Raw genomic sequence first — 12,515 nt, forward strand, 5'->3', positions numbered from 1 at the left:
TGGAAAGGGGAAACAAAGATTGTATAGAAAGGAGTTTGAAAACACTACAGAAGAAAAGTTATGTGCCTGAAAGGATGTTATGCTCTTGTATATAAATTAGGATAAGATTTTTGATAATACTACTCAGTATGTGTTGGCAGTTCCATTTAAGAACAGGTTTAATTTCAAGGTCAGACTTTCATCCTTAACAGGTGCCTATAAGCTACAATATTACAGATAATGCCAAATTCAGAAAGAAAAAAAAAATGCAAGTCTGATTAATACTAAGCCCCAATTCTAGTTAATTTTGCCACAGTATGAAGCTTCAGTGGCAGCAGGTACTCTGTCTTTTATGAGAGCCCTCAGTGATGCCACCACGGGCAGCTCTTGCATGGCCACAGGACACACTGCTTGCCCACAGGAGCCCCAGCATAGCATGGGACAGTACAGGGGGTTCTCCTGAAGATACAGAACAGACCCCAGATGCACTTAACAGTTTAAGAGCTCACTTCAGGGCACACTCACCTGGTGTGTGAATGGGCTTTGGCACTTGATGCACAGTGCGGACATATCCAGCTGTCTTAGTCCAGTGACATCACCTGACTGAACCTGGGCAGAGAAGAAGCCTACAGTCCTTAGAAGGCTACCCAGGCTACCCAGGATAACATAGATGTCAAATGCAGGCTGCAAGGATGCCTGGGCTCTGCAATGCTTATGGGAGAAGCTGGGGTGCACTGGGACACAGCCACTGAAACCAGAGATACTAGTGACAACAGCAAAGGGTCTGAGGAAATTAGTTCTGGTTGTGTGGGTTCGTAATTCAAATCAATAGTAGGGGCTGCTAGTGTCTTTTGAGACAGCAACAGAGATAAGGACATGACAGTAACCTTCATGCTCACTAGGAATAAAGTCCACAAAACCCATATAATGACTATCTAGTTTATGTTTACAACTAATTATAGTAGTTATTATTACTAAAAAGAAATGCTACAAAAGTCTTTGATATTTTAACATAATTTTAAGCCTCTAGGAGTTTCATCTTTGAATAGCCCTAACAAGAGACTAAAAAGTGTTACACTTTTTTATTTTCATATATATTATAAATATATATGCAAATAAAAATAAGTTGGGAGATTGTAGTATTCCTTACACACCCCATTATGTGCAGCCACCATCACGATAAGCCAATTACATATGCTTCTTTATCACAAATTCATGAAAAGGAATCTTTCAAGACATCATGGGCACAGTATATCTCAGAGCTGCTCCTCCTATGTGACTCTTCTATATGCAAAATCCAAGGAGGGGACATGGCTTTTTTGCCTGTGGCATGCATGTTTGCTCAGCCACTTTGTGCCCACACTGCTGATCATCAACCTCTTGATCGCTGCACAACTGAAAACTTTTGTTTTCTTGGGGGAGCTGGAAGCCATTAGAAACTAAATGTACCATCAACATGGTGTTAGAGCTGTGCCTGAAGAGACATGGGATTGCTTCCAGAAACATCTCCTTAAGACCATATGCCTTTTCTCCATTCTATGCCCAGCTTTCATGTCTAATAGGCTGACCTCTTTATAAAATGGCCCTGACCTTTGCTCCTCTTCTGTTCATGGGAAAAGGTAAGACTCTCAAAAGGCTAGTAGTCATAAAAAGTTTACTACACACATTTTGGCTCAAAAAAAAAAGAAAAAAAAAAAAAGATTGCTTACTGGAAAGTTTTGAGGGAATTAATTCTGATAGACATAGTGAAAAATACACACCCAAGTATCAGGGTGATTTTCTGAATGGGCTTGGGAAATACTGCTTGTAAGTAGGACCATGGATTGTTATGATTTGGCTGAGAATCTCTGAAAATGGGAAACGTAACTGAAAATTATTAGAAAAGGTTTTGGTGATACGGACTCTACTGTTCCACTAACTACCACCCATACAGAAGATCATGCTAAATAGAAAACTCATTTCCAAGGGCAGAAGAAGCCCTAACACTTTATTGCTAGTTTCTATAGCAATTGGAGCTCACTTACAGTAACCTTATAGTACTCTATATAAACTGAGAAGCTTCTATCAAATTCAGGCTTCCATTTAAAATAGATATTGCAGATATTAGGCTTCAATTAAAGAAGAAAAATAACCTTCAGTGCTTCTTTTTTTAAAGGCAAAGTATAAAAAAAATCCCCAAACTATTTGAAAATTATTAAATTTCTCCAAAAAATTAAGATGAGCTTTCTTCTATTTCTTGAGACAGTACAGTTTGTGATTCACAGGGTAACTGGTATCAAACACAAGTTAATGAAAGCTCTTATAAGCAATTTTATTCCTATCCATGATGGCAGACATTTACAAAATCAGAAGAATTTATCATTTGAGTTCACCTTAAAAAATAACTTATAAAGCAGTGATATATGCAACATAAAACAGTTCAGGAGGGGAGAGGGAAAGCAAATTTTAATAATTAAAATGTAAACGTGGAAAAAAAAAAATGGAATAAAAGTCCCTACTTCTCAATTCTACTTAAGATGGCATGGGATAATATTTTACAATGTCCTGCGGGCTATATATGTATGTGTGTATTTCTATATCACACACATACATATACATTAACCCACACATGTACATACACAGATAATTGTTTGCAGTTCCATCTTGGGCAGTTCTGTTACGCCACTCTTTACAGTTGTCTCAATCATGTTTGGGACCCACTTTCTTGACAAAACAGGGGAGATGGCAGGAAAAAAAAATGGTGGGTCTGATTGTGTCTGAGATCCTTTTGTTAAACTGTACACTGGGACGAATAATTTTCTTCTGCAGTAGCTCTCTGAAGAGGGCCAACTCACTGTGGTCTTCATGGCGAGACTTGTTAACGGATCACACACTCATTGTCATGCTAGGGGAGTACTGAAAAAAGAGGAATCCACATTTTAACAACCATTCCGTGTCCCCAGTTAAGGAAAACTTCTCTGGACCACAACAATGAGTTCAACACACTCTTTGAGCTTCCTCCTACATTTGTACTGCAGCCTGTACTAAAGCTGTAGTTCAATTTGTGGTATCATAACTTCTGTTACGCTTGTCTCATAATGCAAAAATGCAGCTACTGCTGATAAAGCCAACTCCCTTGAAGACACTTTTGGTGTTACCTGGGTAGTGTGATGAATCAACACTTCACTGATGCTCTCCACACCTTTTCCTGGTCAGTGTTGGCTACTGGGGTGATTTAGCCAGGCAGGTGGCTAGTCTCAAACAGACCAGCTGTGTTCATGGGTAGCTGAACCACATATATATTTTGGGGAGTTTTTTATTATGTTATGGGAGAAAGGAATAAAGATATGTATGACTGGAATTAAACTAGGCTTTTGGTCTGTATTATTGTATGTTATCAGTTTTAGGAAGTAGGCTGAATCAATGGATATTCTCCTTCATATGCACCAAATATTCAATCACATTACATTATTACTGTAACACAAATTGAACTGCAGCCCTTACACAAGCTACAGCTGCCCTCAAGTTAGCAGTACTTCATTACAATAATCAATGGGACATCACAATGCCTAGAAGTACACATCTATATGCTCAATTTGTTTCTAAATTGAAAATTATGGACTGCAGAAACCCTTAATTTGGCCCAAAATCTTCTAAGTAGAGGAAAATGTTCAAATGGAAGAAGTATTAGCATTACGAAAACTGACAGAAGAAAGAGAAAGACAAATTTGCCCTTGCAAAAACTGATATGCTGTAAAAATCCTGCCAAAGTTAGCTTCAAGCTGTCCACTTCCAAGTGTCCAAGCGTATTAGAGAAAGCATTTTGGGTGAGTCTTCCCTGTCTTGTAAACTACACAGAATGGACTACTTGCAAAAGTCTGTTTCTTCCCTTGTCATGTCTCTGATAGTTTGCCTGCTTCAGGGCTTACTCCCAAAATGTCCTGCTGAGCAGTCCTACTGCTGGCCAGCAAAGCTAGTAAGATCATGCTTATCTTTATCCAAAGTCAGGGGCCAACTCAAATGCTTAACACAAAGTATCTGCTCAAGTGATTTCCTGTATCTGGACCAAAGTACCTGGGTAATCACTTTGATCAAGGAATCTAAAGTTTTATCTAAAGATGTTTGTGATTTTTAACTTACTAGTACCTAAGCACTGTTCCCCAGCCCAAATGAACACTTCTGGTGAACTGAACAGCAAATTTCCCTGAGAAAGGACTTCATAATAATGCTTACTCTAAGCAGACAAATGATGAAATATGAATCAGAAGGCAAGACAGTTCCCAAGTACTACAATGTGACCTGTGTCAGAGAGGAACCGGTACCTAGACGTAGACTAGAGTGCACGTGGCTTGTATAACATGTGCCTTGTAGGCACACATCTCATGTAAAATGGGTCCCACATTCTTCCAGGTAGGGAAACAACACCCAGGAGCATCTAGAATCCAGTGCCTGATAAAACTGATTTTGAGCACAACTGATGTCCTTCTTTTCATGACCTAAGTTTGGTGAACTGGCCTGCCTGCACTCAGTACAAGCAACATATGCCAAATTGAGAGTCAAAGATTATCATCACCAAGGACTACATTTAATGCAGGTTCTGTGGTTACTGTTTTTTTGGCAGATATTGAAACATCACTCTTTTGGGGTTGTACAAACCATTTTTCTCTAATACTCTACACAATCTGAACATGTGCCTTCCTTATGAAGACACCAGCAGCTAACATGCAGAAACCGTTCCTTTTCACTGGTCAGAGATAAACCCCCAAAGCCCCAAACTCTGATTCCCATGAAATTTAGCATGCAATTTGACTGTTTTGTGATCTAGTAGAATGTTTGTTCATTCGTCATAGTTTCTGAGCCAAAGTTCACCACTGGCATAGTTAATGAAGTTGCACTCACTTCTGGCAGCAGTGATTTCCAATAAGAATAGAAGTGTTGAAGTCACTCAGCACTTCTGAAAAATCAGGCCACTCCTATTTAGGAACCTAAATGTGGATTTAGAAACCCAGCTTCAGGCACATGAGCATGAAAATACTGTAGTCTTGATTTGTAAGGTATTATACATCACGTTTTGCTGCCTCAAGTGTTCTCCATTTTAAAACAGCATCGCCTGTCCCAGAATGAACACTAGAGGGAACCTTTGCCTTTGCTGGCTCTGACAGCACACTGCAGTCTTTGCAAAAACGCTATCTACTGGTGCTCTTATTACACACTTCAGTGTGAATCCTGTTCTCAAAGACATTGCCTGCAAAACACATTGTTCAGGAGTCAAAGGTTGGGCAACCACACATTGAAACACTCAGAGGTAATGATCTGTCAACGAGGTGTATTTAGGCTGCTTGGATATTGCCTGACAAATGCCTGTTGTGCATTACTGAATATGTTCAGCATATTTATTACTGCCTGACAGATCTAACTTTCATTGACAACTAACCTCTTAATCTAGAAAAGGAGTTTCTGCAGTGAATTTACACCTCCCACATTTGCCAGTTTCACTTCTAACGCTCTTTTGCACATGTTTTTTGTCAAATCAATACTATAATTTTAGAAGTTAACGAAAAGCACACAAGGCACAGTACTGCATTACAAATACACTAGAAAACTCTTTGTTCTTCCTGGTGTTTTTCTTTTTTTAAAAAACAAAATGACAGAGATAAAAGTTCACAAAAACATTAGGTAAAGAAATACTTACGCTCTCACTCTGAAAAGGGTTTAGGAAGTTTCCACCCATCTCACCATCATCCCTTGGAGTGCCAGGCTGATTACTCATGCTCATATTACTGGGAGAGTTCTGTTAAGTAAGATTTTAAAATACAGAGTAAGTGTTGAAGAGTTAAACTCATTTCCCAGCTCCAGCAAGTGTGCCCAAGGCACACTTCACACAATACTGCAGCGCACTAACATACACTGTGCAATGCACTGAGATTTTCAAAGATGAAGCATAACTCTGTGCAGAGTTATGCATGATTCAGTCACCAATGTTAGCCTGTAAAGCAATGTTTTCTTCCCTGAAGCAAGAATTATTTACCTGTAATTCTTGTTTTCAGGTTATAGCCAGCACCTGCTCCTACTGAAGCCAGGAAAAGCTATAAATGGCTGCAGCAGGTATAGGAGGTAGCTCTGCCACTATACTAAATCACATGGTCAAATTCAATGATGACTTGGAGTGTTTGCCTTGACATATGTGACTTATGTACTTAAAGGCAGACATACAGTTGGACCTGGTCTGCACAGACTTTTGCCAAGGCCCGTGCCTGGGGTCATCGTTCAGAATGTTCACAGCTTACTGAAATACCTTTTTTTTTTTTTACAGAAATGCACAACCACCTCTGCAGTGTTCAGAAAACGCTTTCAAGCTTGAGTATTTAAAGGAAGGGTGAAATGGAGTAATTGTCACAGAAATTATTCTGAGTCAATAGCTAATAGATGATCATTGTAGGCACTGTAATTAGTTTGGCGTTTTTACAAAGTTGATTTGCAGTACCCTACCATGCCTGGAGAATGGGCAATTCTCTTTCCTCCACTGCTAAGACTCCTACTTACAGAGGATTTGTGATGGAAAAGGAGCAGTCCAGGAAAGGGGGAAGTCATGAACTTCATTATGAAACATTTATGTCTGTCACAGTTCTTCCCCTTCCTTTTCTTTTATCCAGGAAGAATGAAATATTAGTATTGAGATTTTACTTATACAAATGCAAATTTAGTATGTCACAATGAATTAAACAGAAACAGAGTGCAGTCAATGGGCAAGCTAATAAAATGCAACTCCAAGTAGTGATCTTGATCAAAGTGACCAAATCATAATGGCTGTCAGAATCCTAAGTCAATCTGTTGTCTTTTTCTTATGTTATTCTCAATTACAATCCTGGCACAGCATGTCTGTCAGCAGAGATTTAAAGGAAAAAAACAACTCTGGTGTTCTGCACTTTGAAAATATCTCCATGCAGCCTTCATTTAGTTTAATGAAATTTGCAATAGGTCAAACTTTGACAAATTTGAAACATAAAAAAAAACAGAGAGAAAGTTGCCGTAATTTCTTGGCACCTTCCTCAGAACTACAAAGGCTATCTATCCTACCCTGGCACTTTAAAGACATACAGTGGAGTGCTCACTTTACAGAAAATGGAATGAGATAGCTATGACTTCTAGTTCCCCTTCACACCATACTTCTTCATGCTTCTCATTGTAGTCATTAAGTCCCAAGTTGACCACTGTCCATAGCTTAAATATTACAACATATTCCACTGTTACACAGATCTACTTCATCTCCACAGAGAACAAAAAGCGTTGTTCTCAGCTTCACCAAAACCCACAAATTAAACCACCTGCTTTTTGCTGTTACATTAGCAGACTGGTACACCCAACTGCTGTGCATACTGTTCACTTTGTGATGTGTTTTGTGTCATTAGTGAATGGCTGCTGTCAAGTTTTCACTATATTCTCTTGAGGCAAGATCACCATTCTAACTCTGAATGGCCAAGTATCTATATGGGTTCAGCTCTGTGCATTTATTTTCAGTTACTGATTAAATATTAATTACTTACATGCATGCATAACTTTTTATTAGCATCTGAAATTTCCCTTGTTTTCTTCAGTCTAGTTCACTACTTCTGAAACTGTGATCCTCAGAACTCCAGGAATCACTGGACAACATGTCCATCAAAGAAAAGACTAACTAGTTGGGTTAACATCAGAGAATTAAGTTTGCTGTTCAGTGAAGGTAGTATACCAAATATTTAGCAATCCACAGCTTGAAAGAGGTTGCAAACTATTGCTTTAGTTCAACCACAGCTACTGTACCATAAGCAGGAATTAATTCAGAGAAGTCCTATTGCCTATTTTATCCAGGAGGTCATACTACACAATCTAATCAGTCCATTCTGACCTTAAAGTCTATGAGTATAAAGTTTAAAATCCACTAAGACCCTGTCACATTTATTTCATATAATGCTCCCACACTTTTCTTCATTCTGGGGGGATTTATCCCTACTTTATCTTGCTCTGTGTGGCATGAAGCTTTGAAATTCTGCAGTCGCTACAGTATGCCAACCCCAAAGGTTCAAATTCCTGACATAAGCACTTTTATAGTAACTCCCCTGAGCTGCTTTTATGGTCAGTATGGGGTCTAGCATTGTAGCACTAACTGTGTTTTCCCAGAGCAAGTAGGTCTTTGATGCCAGCACAAATTCCATGGGCACTGCAGAAAACACTGGTTATTAATGTTTATTTAATATCCATAATTTCAGTTCATTTACTTCCACCATCACAATCTAATTCATAAGAACTTCATGTTTTGCCCTTCAGCCAGTTAAATTAAAATCTCTAGAAAATGTAGCTCTGAATTGTATGAGCTGTACTGATTCTCCTAAGACTGGATTAATTTTCTGCATCTCCTGGGAACTGATAATCTGCTCCTCTAACACGTATTTTACTCCACTGAAGTCCTGTGCCTGGACTGGAGCATCACACACCCCAAACCATGTTAACTTCAGTGAATGACTTCCACCACTGGAAATCTACTTTGTGAAAAAGCCAACTGCAAGACTAGCCAGTGACGTATGCAGGGAGACTGTTGCCTCAGCAAGAACAATCCTGGTAACTGTGTACAAAATTGGAAGGCAGCCACATAATGATTTTGTATGCATCAGCTCCAGAAATCTAGTATTTCTTGCAAGCAGAACTTTTCCATTCAAGTTTCAAGATCATTATGTACTGTTACCTGCCCCAAATTACCAGTGCTACCCACGCACTTCCAATACTACCAATGAAGGCTGCGTATTGGGCAGTGCTACTCAGGAAAAGATATAAAGGTGTTACAGGACAACTCTGTTCCTTTCAAAGTTAGCAGCATTATTCTTTTAGTCGTTTGAAAAATAGATGCTCCAAATGCAATTTCGCCGAGTTGTTTATTGAGGTTAATAGATTACTGGACTTCAGGGTGAATTTTTGGATCCAAATTTTCAGAACTCCTGATACTTGTTTTAGGCCATATACTGATACTTATTACTAGTGAGTTGAATACAGGCTTTAAAAAATAATCCTGTGGTGAGCTAATGGAAATGTTTTGCATTTTTCCTTAAAAAAATGCTGCAGTTTGCAATAAAAATATTGAAGAAAAAGGCACACTGATTTTAAAAGTGCTGTATGTTTATTATCTCATCGGAGGGTTTTACTGAATCCACCACTGCACAGCTAAGGCAACATGGTCATTTCAATCCATCATTTGACTCTTTGCAGAGCCTGAAAATGTTATAGATCTTAAAAATGTAGAAAAAAATAGAGGACTGCTACAGACACTGCTCCCTCACAGGAGCAGCAACGGCCTTGGAAATGTATTTCTGAGGTCCTTCTCTTCAGGAAAGATACATGCTAAGCACACTTTCCAGGCTACCCCTGATGCACACCTCACCACCATAAGACCACAAACTGGGGAACTGTACATGGTCCTCCTCGGATATACAAGTACATATCACTAAGTGAAGAATGATTTCTGCCTTTTGAACACCTGGAAGTGTATTCTCAACAAATTCATGCTACAACCTTCTGTGTTAACCCACAGGAATTTAAGGCAGCATATTGTTCCCTGCTTGTTGGCATCTCACCACAGCTCCTGAGAAAAGACCTACAGCAAGGTCCCTAGCGTGACCTGGGTGTGTGCAGACCAGCCTTGGAAAGATGTGACATGGCAAAGTCTGCACTGGGAGAGGTCTAGTGACAGCATGGTGGTACTCGGTACTGGCGCAACCAAAATACACCATCAGCTGATGTGCTCAAAACAAACTCACCCGCCTTTCTTGGAAGACTGTGAAGGATTTTGCTACAAACAAATGAGTTATAAAACATGAACTGAAACTATCTCTCCACCAGCCTCTGTACTTATAGATGGAAAGCATGACAGTGCAGGGAGATTGCTGTAGTAATATATTTGTTTCAGTCAGTCATATCTGAAGATGGGGAGTACAAAACATAGGGGTTTGCAGAGGGTGGATGTATGACACTTCATCGATACCAAATAAGCTCATTAATGCCTAAGTTAATGATGGCCACATATGTAAAAGTTTTATTTTTATGGAAGAAGTGACACATTCAAGCACAGAATTATTTTTGTAGGTGCAAGACCCCTGCAGGTTACGTTCACATTCATTCCCAACTACTTAATGACTGTGATATCAAAATAGTGCTGCTTCTGAAACTACTCCTTAATCTAGCTTTTAGGAACTTATACTAATGATTAAGATATTAACATTGCCTTACAGAGGTGACAAAAGCAATCAAGCAGTGCATAAATATAAGATCCTAATGACATTTACCCAAATTTACATTTAACGAGAATTGATTATTAGAACTATATATATTTGTCTTAATGGTATGGAAGATTATAACATGATAAATCAGATTATGAACTGGATATAATTAATCACATCTATTAATACACATTATTATGTAGTAGGGAATAAGTCTGCTTACACTACCTATTGATTATATTTTAAAAAAAATTCAGATAACACAAATTCTGTCTGCTCAGCCTCCAAAGAACTGACAAGCAGAAAATGTAGATGCATAACAAAAAGCTTCCTAACAGAGACTAAATATGCTTAGAGTGAAACACTCTACAATTCTAATTATTTGATTAGATACTCACTTTGGAAATACTGTCCATGTCTCCTGAGCCTTGAATGAAAATAGACAATTATTCAGTTAGTTTTGAGCTGAAGTTAATAAGGATTTTTTTCATAGTCAATATATAGTGCAACAGAAATATTTTAAGACATAACCAATGATGTGTCATCTTACTTTTCAATGTCTCTCTTAGCAAAGGTTTACCGTCAGTACTGAATAATGTTAATCCTTTATCTGTGTACACACTGGCGCAAGAAGTGAGAAAAGAATGAAGGATGCCCATAAGAGAGAACCCAGCCCAGCTCAAGACACCGTATGTCCAACCTCCCCGTCCTCCTAGCCATGGTAGGGTGCAGGTAACGGAATTAATTTGGGGTATATCCACCTAGGGGAAATACTGCTTCAGCTTGTGAAAAGAAAAGCAAAATCCTAGCTAACTCATGAAAGTTAATATTCCTAGGTGAAAAAAGACCACTATCAACATTAAAGTCAGCTGGGAGCATTCATCAAAGTCTTTGCTCCCAGAAGCAGAAGCCTACTACTGATACTGGCGGAAATGACATCAACTTTTGAGTCATTACAAATACTGATGATGACAGTATCTTTCAGAAGAAAGCAGATGATCATCAGGACCTAAGTAACAGAAACCTACTAAAATTCAGTACAATGAGCGTATGACTATTTAAAAAGGTTTTATTAACATGCTGCAGCTTTCACTCAGGTAAAGCCAAGGATAAAGAAAATATAACTTGAGAATGGATGTATCAAGAAAAGCATTTTTAGCTGCAAGAGACAGTAAACAATTCTGGTCACCTGTTTTCAGGAAAGAAATTCTAGATGAGTACTGAATACAATACTCAATACAATCAATTGTGGGAGGAGACTGAAATAGCTTACTATACTTAGCCAGGCAAATTAAGGCTGACAAGGAATATAGTTTCTCTCTATATATACATCAGATATATAAATGTTATGAAGAGTTATTCTGTCATGGCTCAAAGGATAAATTTTGGTGTAAATCAGGAGAAGATTTCTTTCTAACCATGAGAGCTATGAAAAGATATCCAACAGAAGGGTTCTGGTCAAAGAAGTTGGAGAAGTTCAAGATGGACCTTGACCAATTTATCTATCTCATTATGAGACACAACTGCCTGCTGCAGCATGGAAATGAGTACAGCAGATCTCTCCCAGCCCTCTTCTCCTTAAAGAACTCAGGTTCCAGTTTAGATATGAAGTTACTCCTAAAAAGCAGCCAACATTAATTTGACTAAGCACTTAATCATTTTCACTAGAGAAAATAACTAACCAAATGCTAGGTACATATAAAATCCTTCAATAACTGTTTCAATTTTTTTTTTTTTTTTTTAATTTTAGCTAAGAAATAATTCTCAGGGTATAAGAACTGACAGAAAAAGATGTGATTACCTTTTACACAGCTTTCCATTTATTTGAATGTAATGCCCCTAATTATTAATTAAGGCAACAATCCATTTTAGGATTGTAATATATAAAGAAAGGTTGCAAGAACACAAGGTGTCCTTATGCAAAGCAATCTAGGATCAGGGACATGCTTTCCTAGAAAAAAAAGATCATTTTATTAGGAGGTAGATGCCTACTGCTGGATTTTGATTGTTCAGAACATGTCTGCTAAATGATGTTTGGTGGCTTAGTTTTTTTTCTCACCTTGCCATAGTCTCTTCAAACTTTTCCTTTTGCCCAAATTGTTTACACTTCCTGTCTCACAACCTCCAACTTTTGGAGGAGTGATAGATCTACACCCACCACGGCAGTATGGTACAGAGTTTAGACTGGTCCATGGCTGTGCTAGGAAGGTGACAGAGCTTTTCTTGGGGGATAGAAGCAAGGTGAACACTGGCAGCTCAGGTTCTGCCTGCCTGACTTGTACCTAGCTTGCTTGGGTTTATACTCATAAAGTA

The 12,515-nt window shown here is 38.5% G+C and overlaps 1 protein-coding gene across 1 annotated transcript in view; it reads right to left on the reverse strand.

Annotated features, from left to right (window-relative positions):
* Positions 1 to 1,997: 1,997 nt before the first annotated feature.
* SSBP2 (single-stranded DNA binding protein 2) overlaps positions 1,998 to 12,515 on the reverse strand; it is a gene marked incomplete at its 5' end in the record, with an annotated part of 35,578 nt that continues 25,060 nt past the window's right edge. The window contains 3 exons of the mRNA XM_008938077.1: positions 1,998 to 2,874; positions 5,651 to 5,749; positions 10,601 to 10,629. Coding sequence (XP_008936325.1) covers positions 2,845 to 2,874; positions 5,651 to 5,749; positions 10,601 to 10,629 — 158 coding nt within the window. The remainder of the gene's footprint in view (positions 2,875 to 5,650; positions 5,750 to 10,600; positions 10,630 to 12,515) is intronic.

This window comes from Merops nubicus, unplaced genomic scaffold (assembly GCF_000691845.1).
Source record: "Merops nubicus isolate BGI_N331 unplaced genomic scaffold, ASM69184v1 scaffold41983, whole genome shotgun sequence".
Taxonomy (NCBI): domain Eukaryota; kingdom Metazoa; phylum Chordata; class Aves; order Coraciiformes; family Meropidae; genus Merops; species Merops nubicus.